Source organism: Trichechus manatus, unplaced genomic scaffold, assembly GCF_000243295.1.
Source record: "Trichechus manatus latirostris isolate Lorelei unplaced genomic scaffold, TriManLat1.0 scaffold00113, whole genome shotgun sequence".
In the NCBI taxonomy this organism is placed as follows: domain Eukaryota; kingdom Metazoa; phylum Chordata; class Mammalia; order Sirenia; family Trichechidae; genus Trichechus; species Trichechus manatus.
In genome coordinates, this window is record NW_004444049.1 from 9,548,150 (window position 1) to 9,560,051 (window position 11,902).

Genomic DNA, 11,902 nt, shown 5'->3' on the forward strand with positions numbered 1-11,902 from the left:
GAAATTTTTTTCTGCCAGAAAAACCTTCATTGACATCTGAGTGAACCTTTGACATCTTGAAACTACAGAGTAGATTAAAGACAGGAAGTCTGTTCTGTTCAAAAAATTTTTTCTGCCAGAAAAACCTTCATAGACATCTGAGTGAACCTAAGTTGATATATGCTCATTGTAACAAGTCAGCTATTCAGAAGAGTATAAAGAAAATAATCACTGTTTTCTTCTTTTCTACCAATCCCTTCACACTGAGATAATCAATGATAGAATCTTTATCTCCTCCCTTTTTGTTGTCATTCAAACTACAGATGTTTATTGAGTGCCTCCAAAACAAGGAAATTTCCCTGCCCTTGTGGAACTGGTGTCCAGGTGTTTCTGGACCTCCCCAGGACCATGGAGTTCCTATTCTTCTTTCCTTGCGCAGAGGAAGCTGCCAGTCCTCATTTTCACTGGATTCCTATCCAGATTCATGCTTTCCTTGCATTATCTTGTCTTTAATGCTTTTGACTCAGCTTGGAAAAGCATTGTGCAAGCACCTACTCCCTGGCCCCTATCCTTGAGTCAGGCATTGGGAAATGAAGGAGCTAATTCTTGATGACAATTTTTTTTTTTAATTATACATATATTACATGTACATGTGTTGTGTATGTATATGCACATATACATCAGGTTAGAGATGAAATATACATTGGTTAGAGTATATATTTAAAAATAATTCAGATACAGAAGTATGTAATGGTACGAAATGCAAGTCCTCCATGTATACAAGGACCACCAACAGGACTGCCTTTACCATGTTAGTAAATGTTCTTCCAGGATTTTTCAGTGCATATACCATATATATAATTTTGAATTTTTTTTTTTTACCAAAATGGTATACTACTTTGCAACTTGCTTTTTCAGTTAATATATTTTGGACATCTATTATGTTGACATATAATAATATCTAACATTTATCGAGCCCTTACCGTGTGTCTGGCACTCTGCTAAGTGCTTTAGATGGATTACTTTGTTTACATACAGGTTTACCTCATGCTTTTTAACAACGATGTAATATTCTATAGAACCAGTGTTTCCTAATTTTTTATATATAGCCAGACCCTACTGAAGGAACTTAACATTGTCTCCAATTTTTAACAGTGCTGAAACACACGCTCTTAAACAGAGGTGTTTGTAAAAAGAAGTAGAAAAATTTTAGCAGAATTGCTTCTTCAAATAGATGTCAAATTGCCTTTGGACTACAATGTACAAGTTTATACATCTCCTAGCAGTATCTGAAAATTTCTGATTCCAGACCACTGAAATATAGGTGCTATCCGGTTCTATACTTATCACTTCTGCCTCATCCATTTTACCTTGATTCTGTGGGACAGCTAGTTACTCTTGGTTTGTGTCTTTCTGAGTTCTCCTTTTGGTCCAGTTAGTTTACTGCCTCTGCTCATCCTTGGCCTTTCCCATCCATCCCCTATTAGGGGATTACAGTGACGCGATTGAGACGCTGCTCACAGCCATTGCTGTTATCAAACAGTCCCGGGTCGCCAATGATGAGCGTTGCCGTGTCCTCATCTCCTCTCTTAAGGACTGTCTTCATGGCATTGAAGCCAAGTCCTACAGTGTGGGTGCCAGCGGGAGCTCTTCCAGGTGAGTTGATTGCTTCATTGGCCTACCAGCGCTGATCACCACTCTTCCAGGGATTGGTAGGGGGAGGAAAGGAGTCCAGGGTATTTGGCAAGAACCTGGCTGAAAGCGTGCACCTAGCCCTCATAACTTTAAGAGATGAAATCAAACACTGTTATTAATAAATGTTGTAATGTCAGCAGTCTGTGTTGGGTAAGGCTGTGAGCTCATTTAGGGGGAAAAAAAAAAAGACAGGCTGCTATAAATAGTTAAGAACGTGGGCTTTGGAGCCACACAGGCTTGGATTTTCATCCCAGTTCTGCTGCTGACTACCTGTATGACCTTGAGGAAGTCACTGAAATTTCCAAGCCTCGTTTTTCTCGTATTTAAAAAAGAGACTATAGTAGTATTTATCTCATAAATCTGTTGTAAAGATCAGGTGAGATAATGCATGTAAAGCTCTTAGCATCGTGCCTGATACATAGTAAAATCTCAACAAATTTAGCTGTTAGTATTTTCCCAAAAAAGACATCCTCAAAGAGCTAACATTTTCAGGACAAATGGGTGTGTGATAGAGTAATAGAATAGTTTAGACAAATACTGGAAGACATCAAAACACAAAACTCTCTAGGAAAGAATGTGGTAGGCCCTCTGAGTGAGGCTGATGGATCTTTGTAACAGGAAGAGACATCGGTCCCGGGAGAGGTCGCCTAGCCGGTCCCGGGAGAGCAGCAGGAGGCATCGGGACCTGCTTCATAATGAAGATCGGCATGATGATTATTTCCAAGAAAGGAACCGGGAGCACGAGAGACACCGGGATAGAGAACGGGACCGGCACCACTGAGAAAGGTGGGACGCCCTATTCCTGGCTTGTAGGTGATCTTTTTATGAAAACAAAATTGATAGTGAAGATTTCTCTCTCTCTCTCCTCTGTCTCTCTCTCTTTTTAAAGCAAATAAAGGGGATGGGAGAATTTTCGGCTTAGGTAGCTGAAAGTTCAGGAGGGCAGATTTCCTGCTTGTTTGTGGGGAAGCTCTTAGATGGATTTGAGATTAAGCTGTTTTTGCTTGTTTCGTGACTGCTTGAACCTGGTTTCTGAGTGACATCATGGCATAATAAGCTAAGAGCATGGAGTCTACAGGCAGATAACAGAGTTCAAATCACAGCTCCTCCACTTTAAGCCCTCTTACCTTCTGTTTCTCAGCTCCTCATCTGTAAATGAAGATAATAAAAGCAGCTGTCTCAGCTGCTGAGTATTCAGTGAGATAATCTATGTAGAACGTTTAGCAGTCATAGTGCCTGTCACATAGTAGGTTGTCCATAAATGTTAGCCATTGTTATCATCAATATTATGTATCTTAACCCCGCCAAACTTCCAAGTTAAAAAAAAATTGGGAAAATTGACTAAGACAAAAAAGACATTGCCTTCTTGTTTTGATTGTGCAGCATTAATGATTTTGAATGATGTCTGTTAAAAAGCTTTTGAAAATTGGACTATTTTAGTCAGAAGGGAGAAAGTGATCTGAAAATTATCTTTAATAGCTTCAGAGACTGTGGAGGATAATTAACTTCAAAGAAAGGTTTTTTTTGTTTTTGAAAACTTCCAGTGATTTTTTTTTTTTTTTAAGCAAAACAAAAGCAGGAGTGTTGGGAATGATACTTATGTTAATTTAGGTAATTGAAAAGTTCAGTCAGGGGTAAGGTTAACTTTAGGCTTAAGTGGATCAGGGGCTCCAGCTGTGTCATTAGGACTTCATCTCCGTGTCTCTCAGCTGTGCTTTTCTCTGCTGTTTCCAGTCTCAGGCAGGCTCCATTTGAGGACCTCTAGTTGCTCCAGATTATATCACTCTGGGTTACATCCACCAGCCTAGCAATCCCAACTGAAAGAGAGCTTATAACAAAGATTGTTTATAGTGAAGAAGTAAGAGCAATCTTTGACTCTGTTCCTGTGGAGGTCTTTAAAAGTGGGCCAGACTCTGGCTAAGATGGTCTGTTTGTGGTTCCTAGAGGTAGCTGTATGACCCAGGTGATTTTGGAGTCTCTTCTCAATTTTGTGGTTATAGACTTATAAAGTCTTTGGGGATGCCACTCCTCTGTTTCACATCAAGTGCATTATGAAGATATCGTTGGTGTTACAGCAGTTTGATCAGTCTGGAGTAGTGGTAATTAAGAAGGAGGGTAAGGAGACTCTAGTTCTGTTTGTGTATCTTTATTGGTGTTAGGTGGATAGATGGATGGCTAGATGAAGAAGGGAAAAAAAAAACCCTCTCCACCTCCTGTGATTCCCTGTCGTTCATGAGATATAGCTGGACTGTACACGGCTGGAAAATTCTGCAGTGTTTTGCCTAGTGACAACCTACTAACAAGAAAATATTCCTGTTGTACTGTTTAGCTACTGCCATCCACTTTGTTGTTTGGCATTATCTGCCAAAAACTTAAAACAGATTTATAGCTAGGAATTGTTTCTGATGTCTTCTGGAAGGCAAGTGGGATAATGAAAAGAATACTAACATTTTTTACTTGCTCCTTTCTTTGTTCTTAAATCTTTCATTTGTTCCACAAAAATCTAGAGTGCTTGACATCCTTGAAATCTAGGATAACTCATTTAGAATCAACAGGTTGAGTGATTTTCGGGAGGTGCACACCTGTCCAGGCTCAGTGGAAATGCAGACTCTAGTGTAGATGGAACCCACAAACATCTTTGGCCTAAGTCTCCTGGAGCGAGCAGGAGTAGGTAGGTCTTTGGTCCAGTCCTATCTCCCTAGCAGTAGCAGCATTTCACTTTTCTTATTTGAGCTAGCAGATATGCTAGTATTGCTTGTGGGTCCCACCCCACCAGCCCAGTCCTGTTAGCCTACAGTGTGTGTCTTTTGGAGTTAGCTGGGATAATGTGACTAGGGAGGTGTTGACTGATCCATGTAGAATATGAATCAGTCTCCAGGGCCACATTCGATTTAGTAATCAGAATATGTAAATACATGTCACAGTTCTTGTTGGCTTTGCTCCTGTTGCCTTTTGACAGGGGAATTGTCAGTGAGATCATCTAACCATCAGTAAAACTTTGGAGATTGAACATGCTAACCTGACACTTGAAGTGTCATGCTGCATTGTTTTTTTCCACCTGTAAAATGGGACTGTTTCTTCATTATGAAGGTGATTCACTTTGAATAACTCTGTAACCCAGTAGCTTCCAGAAAAAATCTGACTGGTGTGGGCCTATAACAAGATGAGGAAAATGAACTGAGGCAGGTTTTCCACTTCCCCACTTTTCCTGATCACCCCTTAAATATATTGGTTATTTTGTCTTTGTCGTGGAAAAGAACTAAAACACCCAACAGATTTCTCATTCTCATCCAACGGACTTTTCATTCCATCTGTAGTTACCAGGTTCTGACTTAGGAGGTTTCACACTGGGGAGATGGCTCATTGTCCTCATTTCTCTCACAACTTAGTTTTGTGAGCTCTACGTACAGTGACCTTTATGTTAGAAAATAATAGTATTTCTACTGTGTGGACAGGTGGTCCCTAAGAGTGAAAGGTGTGTTCTGTCCAGAGGCAGCAATAGAGCAGCAACCTTGTCTGCCCTCCTTCGTGATAGAGGCCACCTCTGGGGCCTGAAGGCTGACTGGCCACTGCAGGAGTCTCTTGCTTCTTTCTGATTTCAAGCATTATCACCTAAAATGTAGTCACAGAGCTTTAAGAATTGGCCTGTCAGTCCTGCTGTAGGTTACTTCTCTGGGTATACTTGTTATCCTCTGTGTCTTATTTTGTAGGGGCAGTTCACAAAGTACATCTCTTCCAGGGTATGTTTGTGTACTCTGCAGTTTGAGGATATTCTTAGGTAATCTGTGGCTTCAGCTTTCTGTAGTTGCAGCTGTGTCAGTTGTCTCGTTATTTTAGGACATTACCCTACTCGAAAGAGTCGTTCTTACCCCATTCCTATCCTTCTGATCCACTGAAAATCAAGCCTTTCAAAACTTCATCCTGTCCAAAGATTCAACGCCCTAATGGTATGAAACAGAAAATGGGACAGATACCGTTCCTGCTTAGGTGTTAAGAGAAGCCAGCAAGGCTGTAACCGATTCTGAGGATCCCAGACTGAAAATACTTAGTGCCATTTCAGCATGTGGACTGACTGGGCAGCATGTGACTGTCTTTTTTTCTTGGATAGCTCCTCCAGTGTGTACCTTTTATGAGGCCTTTTCTTAGAAATGTGTACAAAGGCTGGGTTTGTGTGTAGGCAGTTGCCAGCTTGGGCAATAGTAGAAATTCTATGCCTAAATTGAATTTCCACTTTTCTTTTGACTTTACTTCTCTTTAATATAGGATCATTGTTAGACTGACCAGGCCACCAGTGGCAAATTGATATTGCAACACTGGAACAAGGACTGAATGTACTGGGAAACTTAAGTTTGGTGGAGATGTGACAAATAGCTTAACAGTCGCTTACTATCGGGCCAAAGTTCTTACTCTGTTTTAGGTTTCTTTGATGGTGACTACTGAATGTTTCCTTTCACTTCCATGCTCTGCTTTCTCTTCTGGCCTGGCAGGCTACTCCTGCTTGTTGTTAGTATGCTTTTTGGTCCCTCACCCATGGCTACCATCTGGGGACAGACTTAAAAACTCGAGTTTTAGTATAACCTAGGATATCTCTGGCTGTGCGCATGTGTGTGTGTGCACACATACTCTCAAAGACACTTAGAATCTGTTTTAACCACAGCTTCTTGAAAAGGAAAAAAGTTCAGAAGTTTTCTGTGTAAGCAAATGCTCCCTGCTGGGGCCTCTTGGATGTTTAGCAGTAAATGGATTTGGTTATATACACACTTGTTTTCTTATCATCATACTTCCCATTTCCAGATATTTTTCCTCCCTTAAGGTAAGCCAAGACACTCAGAACAGATTTGCTGAACCTTATTTAAACTCACCATGTTCCCATGTAGCAGCTTTTCTTGAAATGTGATAGTTCCCATACTTTTCCAGCCAAAGTCTTAATCAGATTGCTTTCAGAGTCCTCATTTCATCGTCTGTGTTTTCCTCCTAGTCTTAAAAACAGACATCATTGTCCCTTTCTCTTTTCTCACTACAGGGAAACTGCTGCTTTTTCAGAACATCCCAGACAGGCCTGCTGCTTTTCTCTCCCAGGCGTGCACGCTCCCTCACTGTCTACATCCCCTACTTCTTATGTTGTAACTTTAGAAAATGCCAGTGTTTCACATAAGCTGCGTTAATCAGAAAGTAACCTCTAACTTACGTTTTCTTTCTTCTGATGTTCTCATTGTAGGAATCTGGTTGGAAGCAAAATTTTTTTTAATGGACTTGCATCTCCTCACCTTGATCAGGACTGAAGGACGGAGGCCGCTCCACCCCTTCCCCTTCTTCCAAGCCCCTAACTTCCTCCAGACACCCAGGGAATACCCTCTGCCCCACAGGATTGAAGTTTGCTTGGCAGCCCTCCCAACCCCACACCTCCTGTTTGCCAGGGGAAAGAGCCTAGAGACTTTGTATGGTTGGGAGGGGTGGCAGACAGGAAGAAAATGTGTCCAGGCCCCTGGTCTTCATAGATAATGGTGCTTTGTCCAAGAAGTGTAGAGTTTCTGATTCTCCAGGAACAGTTCAGTGGTGAGGTTGATGGGAAGGCTTCTTTCCCAGAGAAAGTGGATCCTCCATGTGTGGTCTAGGAGAGTGACTGGGTGTGCCAGCGTATGCCCAGGGTCCTGCAGTAGATTTGATGGGGCCAAGAGGGTCCAAACCCCTTGCTAACATACCACTTCTTTGTTTTAACTCTTTACCCTCCCAGCCCTTTGAGGGACCATGAGAACAGAAATCACCTTATGAAAAGCTATTTCTGTTCTTGCTTTTCCCTCGCACATATTGATGGTTTATTTCCCTGACCTCCCAGAGGGCTGAACTCTTTCAACTCCCTGCTGCCCAGCCTCCTCCGTGGACTTGCTCCTCCTAAGCAGAGGCCTGTGAGGTTGCTTTCTGCTGGGGAGCCTGACAGAGCCAGTTAACACTCTGCTGCTTAGTGTTTGGTTGCCTCTTGCAATAACCAGCTCTACTAGGTGTTCCCTTTCCTTGGGGCTTCTCCATTTCACACATGAAGCCCTCGCCCCCAAAAGGCTGCTTCCTTGTTTTAGAGGAAGGTACTGCCATTGGGAGATGAGAACATCAGGACCTCAGCAATGAAGAGCCTTTATGATGTACCAGGAGTGGGGAAGGAGGCGAGTTGGGCAGGATGTGGCCTACCTCCATAGGCTTTTTTTTTTCAGGTTCGAGGTAAGCATGGGCTTGCATCCCCTAGGTACATCCTTTTACTTATTGTGATTGTGGGATAACCTGGCACTAGGAGGCAAGTAAAGTCACAAATTAGGTGTTTGTCCACCTTTGACTTTTGACTTAATAGCTCCCCTTGCTCTGCCTGGAGGTACTTCCTGCCTGCCTCTGATACGGAGCAAGGAAGAAGTGGAAACTGACTTGAATGAACTCAGCTCAGAGTTCTAAGGACCACCACTTTGGGGGCCATTTTCTACACAGGCAAATGGCATTGCTTCTCCCTTAACATCCAAATTGTGATGTGGTTGCTGCTGAAGGAGGAAGTAACAACAGGGTTCTGCAGTACCCATGGGGTGATGCTACTTCTGCATGCCTCTGAGGGAATGTAACATCTAACATGAGACGAGATGTGGCACATGAGACATAGGGTCGGTGGAGACCCTTGTGGCTCGGGGGAGAGACTGTACTTAAGCCCTTCCTCTGTTCCCAGGACGTTCTGACACAGCCCTCAGTCAGTCACTGAGGGATCCCCCAGGGTTGGAGAGGCACATTCCCTTGGGACAGAGGCTACAGGTGGTAGCTTTTTTCCTGTTCCTCAGCCCCATCCCCACCTCCACTTCGGAACACGGCACCCTGCCCGTCCGGCCAAGTGTTAAGATGTGCTTATCCTTGTGAGCAGCTCGGGTGTCTTTTTAAAATGTAGAGAAAACCAAGTAAGGTGACAGCTTAAGGAAAAAATATATAGAATACCAGAAAAGCCGTTTACCTGGAGATTTTTTCTCCCCATTTTTTTGTTTTGTTTTTACTCATGACATAATTTTTAGTTTTATTTCCTGATAGCAAAAGGGAAAAAAACAAAAAACAAAAAAAAAACCCCAACCCTCAAAAAGGCCAAGGCCCCGTCCCCCTGTTGTCGGTGATTTGTCTTTCTGATAGGTTGAAAATTGTGTAATAAACTTGATGACGCTGTCAATCTTTTATACTGCATTGTATTTTCTTTTCTTTTTGTAACAATATTTTTAAATAATAAATGGGGTGTGAGCTATTTTATGGATTCTGCATTGAATAGATTTGTTGAGGTGAGTTGGAATGGACTCGATGACAACAGGTTGGGTTTTTCGGTTTATGGGGTGAGGGCGATGTAGAGGCTGCGGGATGAGAGTGAAACTCTGACTTCTTCTGGAGCTGCGTGTCAGGCAGTGGCTGTCATGGCCTGTGGTAAGCCTCCCAGGAGACCTCTAATGCAAACCTTTTTGGAGGTGCCCTGGGAGGTTTAGCTTTTTTTCCTTAGCTATCTAAACGGCCTGGCTGAAAAAACTTCCCTTTACCCTTCAAGATTCTGATGACTTACTCTCAAAAGTTCCTACCTTGTACCATTCCGTTCCGATGTCGTCACGTTCAGGAAGAAAATCCTGACAGGAGTTAGAAAACATGAATGCTAGTGCCTAGTTCCACCATCAGTCTTAACTAACCACGGGCGAGCAACACAACCTCATGGTCTGTTCATCTGTAGAGTGAAAATAGCTCCTCTGCCATACTCACGTGATGTTCTAAGGATCAGAAAGCTTAGGAGAAGTGTTTTTTGGGGAGATCTCTTTGGGGTTTCAGAAAAGCCCCTGGCTTTTTAAAAAGCCAGATGAACAAGAGGCTTCGCTGATAAAAGATGAGCCAGGGACCAGATAATGTGTACTGGGGCTAAAAAGGCAAAAAGCAGTATAAAGTCACATAACCTTTACTAGAAGAGAGGGTCAGTGATGATGTGACACTTAAAGGGAGGAAAAAAACTGTTGGGAGTGCATTTCAGAACTAGTGTTCACGTTGGGGTCCATAGTCACCTGCATCTCAAGTTACATTCCGTGCTTGCTAAAATCCCTATTTCTGCGCTGAATCAATCTCTACTTAAGCCTAGGAATCTACTTTTTTATGACCCAGATGATCTTTATGTAAACTAAACTATGAGGATGCTAGTTTAGACAGAGAAGCAAATACATTCTTTTATTTGATCTAACCAGTTCCATGGTGGTGTAGAAAGTGAGTGAACGTTGGATTACCTCTAGGTTCTAATGCCAACTCTTAACTATTTCTAAATTGAATGCTCTTAGACACCTAACTTCACGTCTGAGTCAATTTCCTTCTGCCTCATAGGATCATGGTATGGATTAAATACACTCTGCCTGGCACTGCATGCGTACAGACAGTCCTTGACTTACGATGGGGTTCCGTTCTGACAACTCCATCGGTAAGTCGGTTCTGATGTATGTTGAATACCTTTTTTAAGTTTTCATTATTATTGCCTGCTATACAGCAGTGTTTTCAATAGTAAATCATAACATTGAACATCTGTGAATGATATCGGTAAATTATGTGCTGCAACATTGTATATAGTACATATTACTAACCTGTTGTGCGGTTCATTGTAACCGGAATATGTTGTAAGTCAAGGACTACCTGTATACCTCTCCTACAAATCACTGCCATGGTATTAGGGAATGAGTTGTGTCCTCCCAAAATATGTATTGAATTCCTGGCCCCTGTACTTGTGGATATTCTGTTTGGAAACAGGGTTTTCTTTGGTTATGTTCATAAGGCCATACCAGAGTAGGATGGATCCTAAACCTAGTCACTCTGAGTTATAAAAAGCACAACAGAGACACACACATGGGTGGGGGGGCAGAAGATGGAGACAGATGTATCTACAGGCCCAGATGCACCAAGGATTGCTGGCAGTTACTAGACGCTGAAATAGACAAAGAAGGACCTCCCTCTAGAACCACACCCTGAATTTACACATTAACCCTGAAAGACTAACTGTGTTGATTCCCGTCCTCCACTGCCTCAGTTTGTTTTATGATGTTCTCATCTCTGGTGTAACTAACTGCATCCACAAAGGTGGCTCCAGCAAATATCAGAAATGGACATTTACGGAGCCACCCACAGGAAGCACGATGCAGTACGCTTCCACATAACCATGAAGCAAATGAGAAGACTCCTATTTTTATCATATCCTCATTTTCAACCATTCATCTTCATCCTCAGGTGGTACCTGATGAGAAACAGGAATTTAACTGAGCCAGACTAAGACTCGTTAAGGCATGGTTTCTAGCTCCAACTGAGTAACTAGCTGTGAGATGCTGGCTACATTACTTCCTCATTTCTAAGCCTGTGAAGTAAGGGGTTAGACTCAGTTGATAGTTAACGCCCCTTTGAACCCTTTAACGTTTAGATTTTATAAACCATGTTTAAACTTCCATCTGGGTCTCCCATTCATTTATCTGTGTTGCTGGGAAGGTGACGTTAACCGCTGAGCCTCTAAATGAAATGAGAAGGCTTGGAGAACAGGTTCCTCTCCAGTTGGATGCCAGTGATCAACTCGGGGCTAGAGAAAGATGCAGTGTGAGAAGGAGCAGAAAATCCGATATTAACTGGAATTTGTGACTGAAATACCAGGAAAGTTCCTACTGGATTTTTTTGTTCTTTCATGTTTGATTAGACTTGTCTACGACAGTTTTTAGACAGACCCCAAGGGCGACTAGGAAGCAAAGGCACAGCAAGGTTAGAAAACAAGAAAGAGCGTTAGTGCTTTGGACAGCGGAGACCTTCACTGGATGAGAATGAGTCTAATCACAGAAAATAAGCAGTGGTAAAAACATAGAATGCTTAAAGATCAATTACTTTTTACTCTTGAGTAAGAGCAGACAGCCTAGGATTCATCTGACAGCAGAGAGAAGGGCTAGATGGCTCCAGGTTTCTCCCAAAGTGGATTCTGCCATGACTCCTGCTGGCTTCTTGGGGCTAAAAAAACGACCCCTACTGAGCAAGATGAGGAATAGTTTTAAAGATCGTTACTTAGAGAAGAGAAAGATAGTCATCCAGGGCAACATATCTCCAGCTTTAAAAAAAAAAAAAAATTACATCCCCTTTTATGTTAACTTGAAATTTTAAAAGAAATATTAATTTAAAAAAAAACTGGCATAACATTTTTTTAGAAAATGTTCTGCATCCCACTTTGGTGAGTGGT

The 11,902-nt window shown here is 42.2% G+C and overlaps 1 protein-coding gene across 1 annotated transcript in view; it reads left to right on the forward strand.

The window, feature by feature from the left end:
• The window catches only part of CPSF7 (cleavage and polyadenylation specific factor 7), a 22,696-nt gene extending 13,758 nt beyond the window's left edge, over positions 1-8,938 (forward strand). Inside the window, exons 8-10 of the mRNA XM_004383864.1 lie at positions 1,467-1,635; positions 2,293-2,460; positions 6,893-8,938. Of these exons, the coding sequence (XP_004383921.1) occupies positions 1,467-1,635; positions 2,293-2,455 (332 nt within the window). The 3' untranslated portion in view covers positions 2,456-2,460; positions 6,893-8,938. The remainder of the gene's footprint in view (positions 1-1,466; positions 1,636-2,292; positions 2,461-6,892) is intronic.
• The last annotated feature ends 2,964 nt before the right edge of the window (positions 8,939-11,902 follow it).